Source organism: Sinocyclocheilus rhinocerous, unplaced genomic scaffold (assembly GCF_001515625.1).
Source record: "Sinocyclocheilus rhinocerous isolate Xijiao unplaced genomic scaffold, SAMN03320098_v1.1 scaffold218, whole genome shotgun sequence".
In the NCBI taxonomy this organism is placed as follows: Eukaryota; Metazoa; Chordata; class Actinopteri; order Cypriniformes; family Cyprinidae; genus Sinocyclocheilus; species Sinocyclocheilus rhinocerous.
The window spans coordinates 270066-290863 of record NW_015664181.1 but is presented as its reverse complement, the minus strand read 5'-3'; the positions used below and the strand labels follow the sequence as shown (position 1 = coordinate 290863).

At 36.3% G+C, this 20798-nt stretch overlaps 1 protein-coding gene across 1 annotated transcript in view; it reads left to right on the top strand.

The window, feature by feature from the left end:
- The first annotated feature begins 1716 nt into the window (after positions 1–1716).
- rap1gapb (RAP1 GTPase activating protein b) overlaps positions 1717–20798 on the top strand; it is a 51833-nt gene continuing 32751 nt past the window's right edge. Inside the window, exons 1-3 of the mRNA XM_016540459.1 lie at positions 1717–1794; positions 4619–4654; positions 19212–19308. Of these exons, the coding sequence (XP_016395945.1) occupies positions 1751–1794; positions 4619–4654; positions 19212–19308 (177 nt within the window). The 5' untranslated portion in view covers positions 1717–1750. The remainder of the gene's footprint in view (positions 1795–4618; positions 4655–19211; positions 19309–20798) is intronic.

Below are 20798 nucleotides of genomic sequence, written 5' to 3'. Positions count from 1 at the left end.
ATGGTGAGGATGTATATAAAGTTTTAATGTATTAATTCTGGGGACAAGTATGTTCATCTAAAGGTCCTATCCAGGAAAAATGGCATAAAAACGATATCTTCAGTGTGTATTTTTCTGTTAACCAGTCACAGACATTTTGCTTGTTTTCAACTTTCCACCCTCAAATATTATACTATTATTATTATTAGCCTATTAATAATAAAAATAATGTATTGAAATATATTTTAAAATTATTTTTTGTAAGTATACTGATCGTATCACATAAATCCTAAGTAATACCCAGCGATAAATGGGGCTCTCTGAAGTGACGTCCCTTTAAAAATGAATGGTCACCTTTAGCATTGGCTGTAGAAGAAAAGCTCTAATGGCTGTTGTCTCAGACAGTCCGACCCCATGACACGACATTTCAAAGTGATTATAAAATGTCCTGTGCCACAGACACTAGACGCCGTCTGCCTCTCAGATCAGGACACTAACAGCTACCCAACCTAAAATCTCTTTTATTGAATTGACTTTGGATGTCCCCTTGTGTCACTTTTGTTTGTTTCTGACTTATTTTAAGGCTCTGACTTGGGGCTAGCTCATCTGGTAAAGGGAATTGGGTAGTGCTATGTATTTTACAAGTTTTGGAGAAATTAATGTAACATTACATCAGTTGCTCACCAATGGATCCTCTGCAGTGAATGGGTGCCGTCAGAATGAGAGTACAAACAGCTGATAAAAACATCACAATAATCCACAAGTATTCCACACAACTCCAGTCCATCAATTAATGTCTTGTGAAGCGAAAAGCTGAGTGTTTGTAAGTAACAAAGCCATCATTAGGATATTTTTAATAGTCCATAATATTGCTTTCCCCAGTGTATAAGCCATCTTGTCTGAATCAGGAGAGAAATATGCACAGATCAAGCACCGAAAACAGTTCAAAACAGTTCTAAACCATTATACAAGCAGCATGCAGAATATATAAATGTTTCCGTTTGTACATACTGTTGAATATGACCACAAAAAAATTCACAATCAATCACTTGAAGTGTATTTTATACTTATAGTAACTTCAATAAACCTCTTGTTTTGAATGTCTGAATTAGACGCGTTGAAGTAATTTTTATTTGTGTGTGTGTGAACAAAAATGTCAGTGTGTGTAACTGTCCTGTGCTTCTAATGGAGGATTTTTTAAAATTTTATTACACATGCTCATACACTAATTGTTAAAAGTAAATAATTACCAAAAAATAAAAATAAAGAAATTAAAAAATTGATAAGCTAATTCCAACACACTCTCTTGACAACTCTTAATTCATACAACAACATGGTGAAATTGTATGATATTGTGCAACCAGGATTGTACAAAATGGTATGGTTTATTATTATTATTAATCATGGTTAGATTTAGGTTTAAGTTGTAAAGATTTTTACTACTTCTCATAAGGTTGGGTTACATTTTAAATTAGTCTTTAAATTCTTTTCATCTTTTCATTCGTTTTCATTTGGACATCCATGTTAGTTGCTGATCCGTGTGTGTGTGTCTCAAAGTAAGGAAATCATTTGAAAGACAAGCACCTGCTCATAGCTGTGGATCCTCAGTCTCAGGTAGTGAAAGGGAGGGAAGAAAGGAGGGATGGGAAGCAGAGAAGGAGGGACACAATCTCACAGACTGAGAAAGAGGCACAAAACAAGTACCCTCTGTCATAGAGAGACAGAGGAGTAGAGACTGTTAGAGTAGGAGGTTAAGAGGGAAAATAGAAGAATGTCTCACAGGAAGAGGAGCTTCACTTTTGGAGCATATGGGGGGTAAGACACACTACTGGGGATTTGTGAGGACAGATGACGGTGGCTTTGAATTAAAACTATATATAATAGTTTAAATATATGTCATTTTAGTATCAATTCAGGAGTTTTGTACAAAGTGTATAGTACAACTGGCAGACAAACTAATTAAATAACTGGATTATTTTATTTTAAAGTTTCTTTTACTCACAAAAATACCTTCTCACATGTCTGTTGTCTATGAATGTCTGTTGTACTTGCACATTTTGTCATTTAACTCTGTTATGCCTGCTTGGTTAAAACGGTTCAGTTGAACTGCTGACGGTTTGATGATTGTAAGCTGATGTCAGAGTTCGCTCAGATGTGTTTCTCTGACAAAAAGGGCCAATGGAAACATGAGTCGTGTAGTAATTTGTGACATTCATCTCGTCCCTATTTCCTGAAACGTTCTATGTAAAGTTTGAAGCACTTTTGAGTTGAAATGACAGATTATTGAAATAGATCCACCATAATGACATTGTGTATTGTGATACATCTGTTGCTCTTTGGCTTTTTACCCACATTGTCAGGTCTAACAGGTTTGTTGCGTTTGAAACTGGTTCTGTTTGATCCAGCGTGTTTACTGACACATGCTCATACAAATGCACACTGATCCTGATCACTCGTGGTGGTTTATAGGCCTTGTTTGTACATTCAGCGGCTGGGCTCCAATATTTACTGATGAACTTATGTGGTATTTACAGTGCATTTGTGTAAACTGAGTAGTAATCAAATACAGTTTGATTTTATTTTTTAATTTAAAAAATTGCATACGACAAAAAATTGCATAGGACAAATATTTCAAGCTTTTTGCACGTATGGTATAATACAATTTTACCAAATATATCATTTTGTAATTAGTTGTTGCATTTTCTGAAGAAAATGTCAGGGGTGTATATCTGTATAAATACTGTTTAATGATATTTCACCCAAAAATGAAAATTTGTTGAAAATTTACCCTCAGGCCACCCAAGATGTAAATTAGTTTATTTTTAAATCAGAACAGATTTAGAGTAATTTTGCATTACGTCACTTGCTTTAAATGATGGATTTGTTTCTTGCAAACACATAGCTTTTCAGTTCACAGTGTATTATTTGATGGACTGGAGTGGTGTGGATTACTTGTGGATTATTGTGATGTTTTTATCAGCTGTTTGAACTTTCATTCTGACGGCACCCATTCACTGCAGAGGATCCATTGATGAGCAAGTAATATAATGCTACATTTCTGATGAGGAAACAAACTTATCTACATCTTGGGTCTATTTCAGTAATTAAAAAAATTTAATTATTACAAAAGTGCATCCTCCTGCCTGGCACTTCGGCAGTAAGTCATATAAGCATAGAAATTTAAGCAAGAAATAGCCTTTGATTAATTAACATGCATGTAATGTAATTAAAATGAGATTTTTTTTTTTTTAAGATTTATTTTTGGCGTTTTATGCCTTTCATTTAGATAGGACAGTAGGTCGACAGGAAGCGAAGTGGTTGAGAGAGAGAGGGCGGTGCGATCGGGAAAGGTCCACGAGCCGGGACTCGAACTCGGGACGCCCGAAGCGCAAAGGCGCTACATGTCGACGCGTTGCCCACGAGGCCATCGGCGCGGACTTAAAATGAGATTTTAATCAGTTGACACTGACAGCCCTGCTTCATTATTCAAAATAAATCTGAAAGACTGTAAGCTCCAGCAGCTAATGAATGATCAAAGTCACGGTTTGTCCTTTCTCTCAAGGTTATGGAAATATTTGTTACTCTATGCACTACCTGAAGTGTTAACTCATTTTGTTGACACAACAGCCACACTTTTCCCTTGCACTCAGCAGTAGGTTGGAGGACACACTAGTGCTATGATTGACAGTGGAGGTCTGACATTTACAGCAAAGGCAGTAGATGGAGATATCCAGATGCATCTGTTACTTTCGGTCTCAGTTTTTTGTTTAAGGATTTGATCAAGGTTATTGATTCTTGTTCAACACTTTCTCGCAAAAAATGTGTAACACTTGGCTCAGGTCACTCATATTGTATGATGCATGTTTTTTTTTTTTTTTACCAAACAGATGGGTTTGTTTGTAGAACCACCTTGTGGCAAGATACGAAATGACACCAATTACATTAGCCAGGAAAATGGGGTTTCATTTTCATGCGAAACTGCCATTGTGTTTAGCGTTGTCTATTTTGATATTGAGTCTTATGAAAGGTCTTATTCAGAAACACATCTGAGGACTGAGCTGTTTTTAAACCAAGCAGAGTCATAGCGTATTCTTAGAACAAAGCCGCAGCTGCTCTTCAGAAAAATGGTAGAGAAGCTGCTTCTCTCATTAGCGTCTCTAAACCGCAAATGCCCTCCGTACAATTCTACAGCTTTTGTCGAGCAGAACTGTTGAGATTTCCATCAAAATCAAAAGAAATGTTATACATAAAATACAAAGTTAAAGTGTGAGGGGTTAAAGGTTTGTCATACCGCACGAGGTATGTTTCAAAGGATTTTAGCGATGGCAATTGCTTGTATTAATTGATGATGTGCTCCAGTGGTCCTTCATTATCCTATTGGTCCTCACCCTTCGTTAACTTGATAAATTTGCTGAGTCATTATCACATCAAGTGCATGAAGTGTTCGTCAGCAGTGAATTGATTAGCTTTTAGCATTTAGCAGGCTCTGGGTGGAGATTGATTGGCAGAATGTGTTAAAAGCGTGAAATCAATTACCGCTCTCTTTGTGTAATGGCTATAAGGGCTTATGGTTGTGTCAGTAAGTATACATTCAAAAATGCATGTGTTTTTAAAAATACCATGTTTCTTTTCTCCACAGAGTGGACAAAACCTTCTCCAGGTCAAGACATATTTGGTAAGTCCTTCTCTTTCTTGAAAGTAGTTAGTATTAAACTCGTTTCATAACGAGTGTTTGAAATAAATCCTTCTGTGAGATGATGTGGCTTCTTACACAGAATAAGGCACGCAACATATTTCATAGTTTTTAAGCAGTGATAAAGGCATTGCATTATAAATATACTTTATTTTAATGAAAATTATAATAATAAGAACTCAGATAAACCGTATATTGCCGTAGTCGTGTGTTTATTAGTCACGTTGAATCTTCTGTTTATTCAGCTGCAGCGATAGGCATTTTCTGGGTTTCATCTCGATTCCATTTTGATTTATCGTGCAGCCCTAATTAAAAGTATAATTTAATGTTAGCAATCAAATTTTAAATAATTCAATCAATGTATGCATTAATTACACTAACGTTTCCTAAAAATTTTTTTTTTGAAAACTGAAAATATTATCTTGGTACAGACACACAGGGGAAATAATAACTGTCTTTCCAAATTAAAGGTCAGAATTTAAGTAAGATTTTCCAACTTTTCCACGTAGGAAGTAGGGAATGTGTGCTTTCCAAGTTAAATGTAATGCAGCACACACAATTGATGGTCAAATAAAAGTCTTAATCGGCTGTTTTTGTTGTTGTTGTTTTTTCTCTAAGCATCCTTGTGTAAATTGATAAATGTACTTCAGAAGCAAAATTGAATATTGAAGATGCTTATTTTCAGAGAATATTTATTGCATTTTTTTTTTATTGATTTGCCATATATGTAAATGTATCTTGTTTTAAGGATATTTGGATGTTTTTGGGTTTTTTGGAAAAGAAAGAACTCTGGAAAAAATATAGTTAAATTTTTAAAATATATAATTAAACTTATATTAAAAAATATACAATATTTTTATTAATATTTTTCCAAGTGTAGTGTATCACATATTTAATTTAAACCCATGGCTTTTGTCACATAATTATTTTCTCCAAACTTTGTACACATGATTGGACACAAGGCGCAAAGTTTGTCATCACATTCCATAACTGTAAAGGTCACCTCAACTACTGTATGATTTGTGTGAGCAGTTGAAAAGGTCAGGTTGGATCCAGTTACCTCACAAATACGAGCAAACTCTCTGATATCTTTCACATCAGCCACCCCCACCCTATACTGCTGGTGGAAAGTTTTACGCCTGCTTGACTGACAGCGTTATTACTACAGAGGGAGCTGGTTATGTGTAAAGCTGGTTTATAATGGCTGTGAAGAGGATGTGTCTGGAGAGAAGAGGGAACGTGAAGGGAGAGGGCGAATGCCGGAATGTAATTATGGCGGGACCTGGGTTTCACTCCGCGCGTATCATCCCAGATGAGCGCTGTAGTGCATGCTAATGCGAAGAGAGACCCAAGAGAAACAGCACACATGAAAACTAGCTATCTATATACTGTTCTTTTCCCCCTTGCTTTCTTAGTTGTTTTCTTTTTTTCCTCCTTTATATCCCCCTCTCTGTCTTTTACGCTTTTCGCTTTCACATACTCAGAGAGTAAGTGTTTCAACAGTTTGCTTTAGTTGAATAAAACATGAAGCAAACACATTAAGTACCCTCGTCCTGAGGTTTGTTGTCAGATAAGCATCCGAATTTTGTTGTACATGTATTGGAAGAAACAAAAGACATTCTTTGAATATGAAAACACTGAATATGTATCTGTTTGCACTGTAAGTTATTGTTTTCATAGCATTAACAATCCCCTGCCCTTAAGTATTAAACTTTGGGGTGTAACTCGTACTGCTACATAATCTACATAATTGATACCTCACATTAAAGGGATAGTTCATGCAAAAATTAAAATTCTGTCATCGTTTAAACTTTACTGACCCTCAAATTTTTCTAAACCTGTATGAATTTATTTCAGGTGTTGACATACCATCAACTATTTTTATTTTTTTTGGAATTAGTGCTCTGCATTTAACCCATCCAAAGTGCGCACACACGCAGTGAACACACACACCCACCGTGAACACACACCCGGAGCAGTGGGCAGCCATTTTATTTTTGTTGCGGCGCCCGGGGAACAGTTGGGGGTTCGGTGCCTTGCTCAAGGGCACCTCAGTCATGGTATTGAAGGTGGGAGAGAGCGCTGTACATTCACTCCCCCCACCTACAATCCCTGCCGGTACAAGACTCAAACCCACAACCTTTGGGTTATGAGTTCGACTCTCTAACCATTAGGCCACGACTTCCCCATTTGGTTACCAACATTCTTCTTCTTTTTGTTCAGCTGAAGAAAGAAAGCTGAAGAAAGAAACTCATACAGGTTTGGAACAATTGAAGGGTGACTAAATGATGACAAAATTTTCCTTTTTTAGGTGAACTATCGTTTAAATGGCTATAAAATGTTGTTTTTTTCTTTTTCCAATGGATCATGCAGTAGTTTATTTACTTTTTTTGTTGTATTTTATGTTGTAGGCTTTATTTTATTTTCTAATTTAAAATACAGTATTTACTAAACATTTACAACATTTGAGAACTAAAAAGATTTATATAGTATTTTTAATATTTATACAAAATATTAAAATAAATAATCATATTTAATATTACATATTTATTATTAAAAACATGTATTTATTATCTCTTGATGAATCTGTTGATTATGTAACTAGTTCTGTTAATTGGTTAAGCAGGCACAGTTATTGTTCAGTTCGAAAATGTCACATGATCAAATGTCACCCGATTTATTTGCCTTTTCTAGAAATATAAAAATGTAACACTATTTGCAAAAAAAAAAAAAAACGTTTTGGAAACATTCTTTTTAAAAGCAATACTTACAGTAATGAATTGGCTGTAAAAGCAGGTTAAAGCGCATTTGTAACTTTAATCATTTGCCTTTTGTCGTGCATATTTGGAATTTCACTGCACCAAGTCACTTTGCGTCCGAACACTTCCTCTCATATACGCCCACTGCTGCTATCAGAGCTTGTGTTGTTTGGAGACACAATGCTTTTGTGATTAGACCTATTCAGATCAGTATTGCGCATCAGCCTGGTATTCTCTTCTGTATGGCATGAATGTCTCTGCTGTTACAGTTGCTGAGAAGTGGCCCGTGTGGGCTTTCTAAGCTGGTCTTCATCTTGCAGGCTTGAGAAAATTGTTAAAACAGCTCTCAGATTTATAAGAAACAGCCAGTAAAAGGGCGTATGGAGGTGATAGTAAAAGCTGTGCGCTGGATGGGGCACCCCTGCGTCCTTTCGCGCCCGGGGAACAGTTGGGGGTTCGGTGCCTTGCTCAAGGGCACCTCAGTCATGGTATTGAAGGTGGGAGAGAGCGCTGTACATTCCCTCCCCCCACCTACAATCCCTGCCGGTACAAGACTCAAACCCACAACCTTTGGGTTATGAGTTCGACTCTCTAACCATTAGGCCACGACTTCCCTATTTGGTTACCAACATTCTTCTTCTTTTTGTTCAGCTGAAGAAAGAAAGCTGAAGAAAGCTGAAGAAAGAAACTCATACAGGTTTGGAACAATTGAAGGGTGACTAAATGATGACAAAATTTTACTTTTTTAGGTGAACTATCGTTTAAATGGCTATAAAATGTTGTAGCTGAAGAAAGAAACTCATACAGGTTTGGAACAATTGAAGGGTGACTAAATGATGACAAAATTTTCCTTTTTTAGGTGAACTATCGTTTAAATGGCTATAAAATGTTGTTTTTTTCTTTTTCCAATGGATCATGCAGTAGTTTATTTACTTTTTTTGTTGTATTTTATGTTGTAGGCTTTATTTTATTTTCTAATTTAAAATACAGTATTTACTAAACATTTACAACATTTGAGAACTAAAAAGATTTATATAGTATTTTTAATATTTATACAAAATATTAAAATAAATAATCATATTTAATATTACATATTTATTATTAAAAACATGTATTTATTATCTCTTGATGAATCTGTTGATTATGTAACTAGTTCTGTTAATTGGTTAAGCAGGCACAGTTATTGTTCAGTTCGAAAATGTCACATGATCAAATGTCACCCGATTTATTTGCCTTTTCTAGAAATATAAAAATGTAACACTATTTGCAAAAAAAAAAAAAAACGTTTTGGAAACATTCTTTTTAAAAGCAATACTTACAGTAATGAATTGGCTGTAAAAGCAGGTTAAAGCGCATTTGTAACTTTAATCATTTGCCTTTTGTCGTGCATATTTGGAATTTCACTGCACCAAGTCACTTTGCGTCCGAACACTTCCTCTCATATACGCCCACTGCTGCTATCAGAGCTTGTGTTGTTTGGAGACACAATGCTTTTATGATTAGACCTATTCAGATCAGTATTGCGCATCAGCCTGGTATTCTCTTCTGTATGGCATGAATGTCTCTGCTGTTACAGTTGCTGAGAAGTGGCCCGTGTGGGCTTTCTAAGCTGGTCTTCATCTTGCAGGCTTGAGAAAATTGTTAAAACAGCTCTCAGATTTATAAGAAACAGCCAGTAAAAGGGCGTATGGAGGTGATAGTAAAAGCTGTGCGCTGGATGGGGCACCCCTGCGTCCTTTCTCATGGGACGAGCATGTGCTCGGGATAAAAGCTGCCGGGGACAACAGGGACGCTTTTAAGTGATGCTGTTGATGCACTCAGGAAGGACAATATTAATAATATGGTGCTTTGATTTGTACCATAGTCCTGAATGATTACCATGTTTATATGCCATAGTATTTATGTAGTACACCAAGGTGCCATGGATCATGCACCATACATATCCAAAAATCCTTGATATTATCGCAGGACATTATCCAAAAATAAGTTGCAGTAAGTTGACGGTTTTGTTTTGTTTTAATGATTAGCTACATTTAAAAACAAAAAAATATTTATCGTCCAGCTGTAGTTCTTGGAATGAACTACCATTTCTGTTCATCGGTCAAGCATACATAGTTATTGGTCAATGCTATAGTCTCAGAATGGTTAAATGTTGTCTGATTAATTGCCTGGCAAATATTTGTGACCCTGGATCACAAAACCAGTCATAAGGTCCAATTTTTTGAAATTGAGATTTATACATCATCTGAAAGCTGAATAAATAAGCTTTCCATTGATGTATGGTTTGTTAGGATAGGACAATATTTAAAATAAAAATATTAATATTTTTAAAAAATCAAGATATTGAGAAAATCACCTTTAAAGTTGTCTAAATGAAGTCCATAGCAATGCATATTACTATTCAAAAATTAAGTATTGATATATTTACTGAAGAAAATTTACAAAATATCTTCATGGAACATGATCTTTACTTAATATCCTAATGATTTTTGCCCTAAAATAAAAATCGATAATTTTGACCCATACAATGTTTTGTTAGCTATTGCTACAAATATACCTGTGCGACTTATGACTTGTTTTGTGGTCCAGGCTCACATTTAGTTATTTGAATATAAAAACACAACATTTTTATTTATTTGTTTTAATCTAGGCCTATTTGCGGTTTAAGTTGTTGTTTTAATAGTATTTAATCTAATATTTCAGTATTTTAAAGGGGTCATATGATGCTGCTAAAAAGAACATTATTTGTTAGAACGAGCCGTTTTAGGTAGGTGTGGTTGACTCTTTAACTTTTATAAAGAATATCTCTTTGGATTTGAGACTTTAGTCTTTGCAACTTTACAGATCTTCTTTATGCACCAAGAGCTTGTAACACTCCAAAGAGAAAGGAAAAATTGAAATCGCATCATATGACCCCTTTAAGTATTAAACTTTGGATTGAGCTTGATCACTAATGATAATGCCATTTTGATCCATTTTGCAATAAATAATTGTTGAATTAGTTTTGTTATGGTAGAATATGGGACAGCAGTGCTTTGTTTTCTTGTTTGTTTTTGGACTGTAGTTCACCCAGATTCTGTGAGGACACTGGTCTAATGAGGACAGCAGTGGTCTTTGGGGGACATTAGTAAGCTATGCCTCACAGCGGCATCATTTAAGTCATCTAAGTTGACAGGATAAGTAAACCCCCAGAGATCTTTGCTTTCACAGAATGTGCTTCAGTCTGAAAGAGGTTATTAAAATGCTTGTATAAGGTGCCATTGTAAATTGTTCTCTGCTATGTGGTGCCGTGGAGCTCTGGAAAGCATATTTCCTCTTACCTGAAGTCTGGAAAGCGCGAGAGCAGACTGGAACTTTATTTGGGTGGAGTTTACAAAGGAACAGATCGATTACATTTCAATTTGTTGCTGTACTGCAGAGTCTGAAATTGTAGGAAGACATGGGAATTGGTTAGACAGATGAGAAAATGCTGTTCATCTATGATCATTTTGGATGGGTTAATGGGTTATGTTAGAAATGCATAATGTTTTTGCTGCCTCTATCACTACTCTGAATCCTGCATTATAGACATTCTCAATATGTGATTATGAGATATGAAGTCAAAGCATTTAGTATCTGTAAATGACATGAAGAGCTAGAGGTTTGGGTCTGTGTGATTGTGATATGAAGAGTTTGGTTCCAAAATGCGATAAACTGCATTTTAAAGAAAACTCATTTTTACTCAAATTAATCTAAATGGATTTATAGCGTTTTGGAACCAAACTCTTCATATATACCCTGAAGAGGGCAAACGAATCACCACAAAGCTCAGCTCAACATGACAACAGGTGCTTGAGCAGCAGTGATTGGATGTTGCCTTCAGGATGTTGCCCTTCATTTCACCCTGGAAACTCTATTAAATGTGTTGCCCCCCCCCTACTGTTTTTCACCCTGTTGTTTTTCCCCCATCCGTCTGTGTTTGTTCAACTTTCCTTTTAATTCTTTGTCGTTTTGTTGATTTTGGTGACTTTATTATTGGTGTTCTGCTAAATAAATAAATAAACTTACAAACAAATAAAAGGACTGAATCTGTTATCAAATTATTAACATAATATAATGTAAAATAATAGAATAGAATATTATATAATAAAATGTAAATAAATACATTTCCTTTCGAATTGATAAATATATTTCCTATGCATACTACAAATATAAATATATAACTTTTGACTCAATATATATTTAATTTAATATATGTATATTAAATCAAATATATATATTATTTATTTTATTTCGTTTTTATTCAAATATATTAATTTGATATTTAATTGTTATTTTTTTATATAATTTTTTTCAAAATGAAAATGTCTCTATATCTATCTGTTTATGTATCTTTTTGTACACCCATATTAAAATGCAATTTTCCAAATGCAATTTTCATTCAGACTGTGTTTTTAGTGTAAAACTAGTCAGGTGAGAAAACAGGCTGTGAGGGTCTCCACCCAGGGTGTTACCTGATAGCCCAGTCTGGGTTCAACTGAAAGGGATTTTCAGCTGAAAATAATTATATTGACTGTTTTAGTGTTTTGTTACCTTTAGTATTTCTTGTTTGATAAATTCTTCTTATGATTGTTATTTTTGAATGTTGCAAAATATACGAATTAACAGCATTTGCTGGTTGGATTTATTTATTTTCTTTTAGTCAGAGAGTGATTGAGAGGTGGGAGGTTTGAATGGGAGTTTGAAAATATTTCGGAAATAATTCCCATGACACCAGAGTCAGCCGAGAGCCTGGATGGTGTCGTGTGTCTAGGATCAGACAGTGTGTTTTGAAGCACTGTTGTCAGTGAATATTCATTCCATCCATGCATACAGGGAAAATACAGTCAAGATAACTGAAAGCAGACAAATATAACACTCTTTACGGAATGTTTTCTATTTATTTGCCTATTCATTTGCATAAATTAATTATTCAAACACATTTTGTATGTTATTAATGTGTGTGTATTGTGCAAAACTTGCCTCAACAGTTGCAAAGAAGTTCTGATTCATTTTTAGCATGTTAGGGTGTTCTGGGTGGTTGCTAGGGAGTTTCTAGGTGGTTGTTCACTGACCCATGTCAAAATAGCCCACCAAAAAATATCTAGATACTTTATTGCTCAGATCCATTTTTGATTAATCCAATATGACTGGATGTTTCCCTTGACATGACAAAAGGAGAACAACACCCAGCTCTTTCATTTCATGGTCAGTTATTCCAGCCCTTGTGGCTGTTTTTTTTTGTTAACCTGAAATCCGTCCTGGACCCTCCTGCTGTGGGCTGAGTAAAGAGCATTTATGGAGAGAATACTTGAAAACAGGTTTGACTTCTTCACTTCCCCAAGAGCCGGGAGTGAAACTTCAACTGTCTAATAAACACAAAGAACTCAACATTCAGGTGGACGTCTCAAACCTGAGTCTCTGTCTACTTGGGTGCGGACAGAAAACTTTAGAGAGAAGAGGCCTGGTCCAGTTACGTGGAGCTGCTGAGAAGCATGTTGGGGAACTCAGTCAATGGGAATGGCAGAAGGTTGAGCCTTTCTGAGGCTGTTCTACGTAAAGTCAACCATCTTTGGTAAGATACAAAGTTGTCTGCAAGAACTTGAAATGTTGTGGGGTGATTATAGTCCCAAAGGAAAGTTTTACTGCTGAAGAGATTTTTTTTATAGCTTGGAGTTCTCAATTATGTTTCATTTAACTTTCTAATCACAGTGTTCTAATTTACTTCTTCTGTAACTCATTAGAATTTTTACAGAGTTTTCATAGCTTCAGCTTCAGAAGTAAATTCAGAGTGGTTGGAGGAAATACAATGAACTTGATACTGTAAGTTTGTAACATTGATAGATGTAGACTACTTGACTTCCCAGCATGCGTCACACCATGAATAAATGATGCAGATACAATTGGTTTTATTGCTTGCTGCTTTTACTTATGCTGTCCCTTTGAGTCATTGTAACAAGACAAGAGAAGATTGTGCGTGCGGTGTAGATGATTTTCATTGTTAAATACTGTACAGTACATTGCTAAGGCAAAGAACTAATTTTATTTTATTTTCCTAAAGCAAGCAAGATCATACCGTCACATCTTCTTTCCATACATTTTGTGGTGTATTTTCTAGCTCTAGAAGTTGTGTGGGATTGAGGGAAACCATATTGGTGGTGAAAATAAAAAGTGTTGTTTCATTTTGTGAGATTTTACCACCCAGTTACTGCTGCTGCATAAAGTGAGGACTGATGGGAACTCTGTAGTGACTGTCTCTGTGAGGGATGTTCCCATCTGAGATAGTCGTTTGGTTCAGTATGCCTGCCGCTGTGGGAATGGTTCGGGATTGGCAGCAAGTCCGTTTGAGGTAGTTTAGAGGGCTGAGTGGGCTAATTGTAGACTTGACAGATAACATCCCTTTAAAACTACATAAGAGGCTCGAATTACACACACACACACACACACACAGAGGTTTGTTTTTGTGAATTGTGGGGACATTCCATAGGCGTAATGGTTTTTATACTGTACAAACTGTATGTGCTATTGCCCTACACCAACACTACACCTAAACCTACCCCTTACAGGAAACTTTGTGCATTTTTACTCTCTCAAAAAACTCATTCTGTATGATTTATAAGCGTTTTGAAAAATGGGGACATGGGGTAATGTCCTCATAAGTCACCTTCTCCTTGTAATACCTATGTCATACCCATGTCATTGTACAAATTTGTGTCCTCATATGTCACAAAAACACATGCACGCACACACACACACACACACACACAGGGAATGTTTTGAGTTCAAAACAAGTTAAGCTCTATTGACAGTATCTGTGACATGCTGTCAGTTACCACAGAAAGTAATTGGACTTGTCAGAAGTTGCATTTGTAGTACAGCATTTACTTTGGAAATCAATAGGACAAGGCATTTTAAATTTTTATTTAAAAAATAATATTTTTAATTTGTTTAAATGAATTCGCCCTTATAAAAATGTGTTATTTTAGCTGTTAGGTTGTCTAAATCGTTCTTTTAGGTAGATAAACCTCATATCATTTGAGACCCATAACTTTATTTCTGACCAGATCATGAATGTTTATGAGAACGGAATCAACAAATTAAAAGATCTTATTCAAAAGAAGGATTTGGTCATGAATCTTCCAAGACTTTGAATTGAATGTAATTTTATGGCACTAATTACACTATGGCACTAAAGCCTGAGTCTCCAGTCAAGGTAATTGCATGGAAAACGTTCTATTCTATTCTATTCTATTGTGTTCTATTGTGCTCCACAGACAAAAGTTGTGTATGTTTGTATCGACTTGAAGAGTGAGTAACTGAATTGCCAGATTTGGGTGGACTATTCCTTTAGCCAAAAGCAGCACTTTCATCAGCAGGATGATTTGGTGGCTGTGAGGATATAGAAATGTTGACATGAGAAAGAACAATTGGCAAAATGTCAAAACGGGTCCGATAAAGGGATGCAGAAACCTCAAACTGGATCAGAAGTAATAGATTCTGGGCTGATAACCCAAAAAAAGGCAAGAGAGGAGTGAGTCATAAAATGGTGTGAGAAGCCAGGGGGAGGGAAAGAAACAGAAAGAGTTGGGAGGATGAGAGAGAGAGAGAGGGAGGGAGCGATAGGAAAACCAGAGCTCTGTCTATCACCTGCCCATTTGGTTTAGAGCTGCAGAACAGATTGCTCAGCGCTGATTTGTCGTCTGTGCATGTGTACAAGTAAGTAATGTGTCTCTCTCTCTTTCTCTCGGTCACTCCATCATAAGATCATCTGTCTTCTGCTGGTGTGGAGCTCAGGTGGTCGTAGTGGGAGGCAGTCAGCTGAAGAAGTGTCAGACAGTATTAGTGGAGCAGGTTGTGATGAAGACGAGTGAGCCGTGTGTGGGCTTGTTTTGGGGGCATGGTGTTGTTTTTGGTAGTGGTGCACCGATACCATTTTTTGGTGACTGTGTAATGATTTTTTACAAATGTTGGTTAAAGATATTTGTTATTTAGATTTGAGTGTGTTTAGTATATTAACTCCACTATTAATAGCAGCAAATGCAGGATGCTATAGCTGCACTAAGAACGTCATCTGCATCTCTAGTTTTTGCATGTTAGTGATTTAGTAAATCATATTGATTTGACTTGTGGTTTCCTCATAGTTCACACTTACCCTAGGTCATAGGATTGAGTTTTACTTGTGTTTTGTGCAAATTGCAGAGAAATGAACATACAGCATTTGTCAGGTAATCTTTTTATCCATACAGTGTTTATGCATGATTTTATCTTAATGCACACTCTGTTCTGTAGTTCTGTGCTAGTGTCAGATAGCTTATTGCTAATTCATGTAGACACAGTCAAATTCATTTGTATTAGCAGGTGCACCTGACAGACCCAGGGAGCAGCGCTGTTTTGCATTTTCTGTATGAATCCTGTAACTCTTTCTGCCTCCAGGTTTTCCTGAGCCTTTCCTAACCCTTGCCCAATGTAGGTCTTAAAGGGGTCTTATTTTACTTTTTTAAATAATTTAATTTCTATATTAGTGTTTTTTTGTTGCTCAATTGATGGAGCATAGCACTAACAACATGCTAAGGAAATTTTAGTTTTACACAAATAAGTTTAAACTAACGCTACCCATCAAAAGTTTGGGGTCGGTATGATTTTTTTTGAGTGTTTTTGAAAGAAGTCCCCTCACCAAGGCTGATTTATTAGGTGCTACACACAGATAAGAACAGCACAGTGTAGGTGAACATTTGTGACCCTGGACCACAGTCTAAACCAGTCTTAAGTCGCTGGGGTATATTTGCAGATAAATCTCAATTTCGAAAAATTGACCCGTTTTGTGATTCAGGGTCACATTTGTGGAATCAAGATGGATCAGAAAATGAAAGAATAATTAAATTTGTAGAGTAAATAGTTTTAGAGCTGTCTGGTGTAATGTTTTTCTTCAAATGCAAATACCCACACTCACCGTCTCTATGGAAATGTCGCTTGCATTGTGTGTTTTGTATCAGCCTCTTGTGCCACATCTCAGTCAAGCTTGGCTTATGTGCTGTGAGAAATCAACAGCTTGTACCGCTGTCAAAACTCCACTCGATGACTTCAGGGGCTTTTCAGCACATAACCTGCCATCAGGCTAATGAAGTGAGTCAGCTCTGGCGATCCTCAAGAGGTAAAGATCTAACAAAACACCGCTGTGCCTTCGGTGACAGGACATGATGTTGCTGGCATCTGACATCCTTTTCAAGATGTGTCTCAGCCACTTACGACCGAAATGGCTTTTTGTTCTGCTGTCTAAGGTGACCTCGGTTTCATTTGGGTTTTAACAGTATGCAAATTGTCACTTTTCTGTGCAGCATAAGCAGATGCTTCACTGCTCTCCTTAGTTGGATGTCATGTGGTCCTCACATAGTCTTGTGATCTTCTGTGACCTCTGCATATAAGAGGTTCAGACCTTCAAGTAATCGTGTCACACGCTGTAGCCAAAACAATGAATAGCATCACAAATTCTGGTACACACTGCAGCATGTTTTGGTCAAAAACACCTTTTTGGGTTGATAAATCTGAAATTTTTAGCATTTTATCAATAATGTTCTACTGAATCCCTCAACACTCTCAAATATCAAGACTCTTTTTTTTTTTTTGGCATCTATAGGCACTTTCGCACCACGTAGTTCTAGGAACTAGCCAGCAGGGTGGTTCCTAGAGAACCAATTTCCCCCCCAGGCTGTTTTCCTGGTTGCATTTGCACATCTTTATTTGCGGCATTTACAAACGTCAACAACTGGTGAATGGAGGACGCCATAATCGGAGCTGTATTTGTTGTGTGTTGTGGGTTTTGTGATAACAGAGATGGAATGTAAACGCACAATTTATGTGATCGAAAGAGCACGAAAATCTTACTAAAGGCCCGTTCACACCAAGGACGATAACTATAAAGATAACGATAAAGATATAGTTCTAAAAATTGTTCTCAATATTAAAGAATAGCAGAGTCCACACCACAACTATAACGATAAAGACAAAGAGAAACGATATTGTTGGAATCACTTTCAAAACGATTTTTCTCTAGCTGATGAACGATAAAAAAATTGACAGCCAATCAGAATCCATCCTGCTGTAACGAGCTCAAGAATTTAAAGCGGCAAATGCACGTGTAAACAGACTTGGAATAAACAGACGATATCGTTCGCTGGTGTGGACGCTAATATCGTTATCTTTATAGTTATCGTTCTTGGTGTACGATAACTTGCAGTGTTACATATCGAAGCTGAGAAAAGAACACAACGCTGCAGACAACAGGTAGTTAAATGCCGTTATCGCTGTTTTTCATGTTTGTGGAGTAAATTATTATTTTTATTTATTTTTAAAAATGCCGGGTAGCCGGTGTTTCGTATGCGTTTGGTCAGTCAGTATACACCTACATCACTGGTAGTTCTTATAGAACTGTTTTAAGACCCTATTCTGAAGTAGGAGCTAATTTAGTTCCCTCAAACGGAGTTCCTAGTTCCTGCTGTGCGAACACGCCAAAAAGCGGGTACTTCCGCCAATAGTTCTAGGAACTATGAAAAGGTTCCTCTGGTGTCAAAGCCCCTTATGGTTCCATGAAGAACCTTTAACACTCATGGAGCTTTTCCCTTCCACAAAACGTTCTTTATAGTGGAAAAAGGTTTCTATAGAAAAAATGGTTCTTTTAAGAACTGTTCACTGAATGCCTCAAACTACATTATATGATGTATCTGTAACTATAAACCCTGTCTTTCACTGCCAAGAAAGTTGCAAATCATGCCAAAATGCCAAGAATCCAGTCACTAGTTCCTACTCAAAAGTGATCATTGTGGTAGAAGGGGAATTTGCAAACTCAACTGACTTTTTTGAAAAAACCTGCCCACTTTGACTCCTGGAAATTGTGTAAGTCAGCCAATAACATTGGAGCTTGCTGTTTTGAGACTATCTTGCCACTTTTGTGTGCAATATCCGACAGAAAGTGCCTGAATGATATGCAGGCTTGCCATCTGAAGGTGCTTTCATACCGACAGTGAAAAAATCTCTGAAAGTCGCCCTCCAGAAGTCATCTCTCATTGAAAATGCTTTTCAATGCTTTCAAGCTGTTTATTTCAGGTATGTTAGACCAAACATCAAATTCCAAAGTCACTATATTATATTTATGGTCCTGTTTTGCTATTAACTGTAGGGCCACCTCATGCTAAATTCAGTGTAATAATAAAATAATAATCTGGTTTCAGTCAGGATGAATAGATCATTATCAGCTCGTAAAACAAAGCACTGAAAACCGTTACGTGCCTTCAGACAGACGTTCATATGTGTCCAGACTGGCATGGAGGAACAGATTGTGTGCCAAGTAGCAGGGGAGTTTTAATTGATTTAGGAACGGCTGGTAAAAGTGACGTGAGCTGAGTGCAGTCGATGTGATGAGAAATAATGTGTTTGAACTGAGGCACTGGCTTGAGTCAAATTACCGGCCAGTGGAGGGAGGGAACAAAAACTAATGGCTTGATTCTACTCCATGCAGTGTGTGTTACTGAGCCGTACTCTTTCACAGTCTGCATTCACACACACATACACACCTGTGGCTTTTTCAGCATTTTGTATTGCATACTAACTAATCAATTCCTTCTCAGCTGGAGCAGTCAGTGACGCTGAGCATTTCTAATTTGATCTTCTGAAGAACGCTTGTAACAAATGTGCCAATGTGAATGATCTGATTGCCTTGAGTTGTTAATGCTCCTGCTTTAGTCCTGTGGATTTTTGTTTGTCCACAGGAAACAAGATGGCAGAATCCCGCGAATATCTGACCCGTTAGAACGTCCTGGTCTGGTCAAGTCCTTTCCGCCATCACCTGCTCCGACTCTTCTAAAGGTTTGGCAGGTTTGAACATTTCACTCCTCTTTGCTCTAATCATGTTATATTCCAGCAGAGCCTTGGGTTCAGTCGGAGAAGTGGAAGGAATATCAAATGACTGCCTTCTCTCATTTATTTCTTCCTGCTGTTCACCTGTCTTTTCCTTTTTCTTGTGACAACCATCTATTACAAATAGATGAGCTGCTTCTTTTTGTGTGTGCATACTACATGTAACCTACTTTTCTTTTGATCATTTTGTTGATTTCAGTGGAAGACTTGATTTTTGGAAGGTCACAAAAAATAAAAGGATGAAATCGGTCATCTAATTATTAATTTAAAATGAAAAATGTACAATACTGTTTGTATTTAAAAAATAAAAAAAAAGAAATTAATACTTTTATTCAGCAAGGATGCAATTAACTATTTAAAAGTGACAGTAAAGACAATTATAATGTTATAAGATTTCTTTTTCAAATAAATGCTGTTCCTTTGAACTTTCTGTTCATCAAACAATCCTGAAAAAAATGTATCATGGTTCCCACAAAATTAAGCAGCACAAAGGTTTTCACATCAGCATATTAGAATGATTTCTGAAGGATCAACACTGAAGACTGGAGTAATGATGCTGAAAATTCAGCTTTGCCATCACAGGAATAAATAACATTTTAAAATATATTTCAAAAGAAAATAGTTATTTTAAAGTGCAATAATATTTCACAATATTGGTATTTTTACTGTTTTTTTTTTTTTTTAAATCAAACACATAGCATAAGACTTCTTTCAAAAACATACAAAATCTTACCGACCCAAAACTTTTGAACGGTATTGTAAATAAATAATCACTTTTCAAACACTTGGCATACTACAAACACAAATGTATAACTTTTGACTGAATTTTATTTTTTTTTTAAATTCCTTTATTTAAATTTTTTTTGGTAGCCATAATATGCCAAAGGGATGTTTAAAATAAATTGAACGTTGGTTGGTTAAACACAATGAATTCTCTGTGGCAAATAGATGGAAACATTATTATTATTATATAAATGTATTATTTTATGAATTCATAATTTATTTTATTTTAGGCAGTCCTCACAGTCCTCCACAGAAAGGATTCTTTTGTAATTCATGCTTAATCGGTTGAATTGTGTCACCAGATAATTCTGCGCTCCAAGATTCCCCCTCAAGGACCAACATCCAAGTTTAACTTTAGAAATTATCCTTTGTTGAGGAACGGAATGCTAATTTGATCCAAAAAGAAATCAAAGCTCCTCCAGGCATCAAGATCTCCCGAAGAACTGCCAATTAAAGCACTTCAGTAGCTTTGGCACCTTTTAGTGTGAGCTGACCCTGGTGGTGGTCCATTAGGGATCATTCAGGGAGGCTTTAAATGTATTTTTGAGGAGGTTCATCCTCTCTTATCTCCACTGACGGACCCCCACTGAGCAGAACCTCAAAAAGTACTGCTCTTTTTGTCATTTAATATTAAATGTTAAATAAGTCTTTAACCA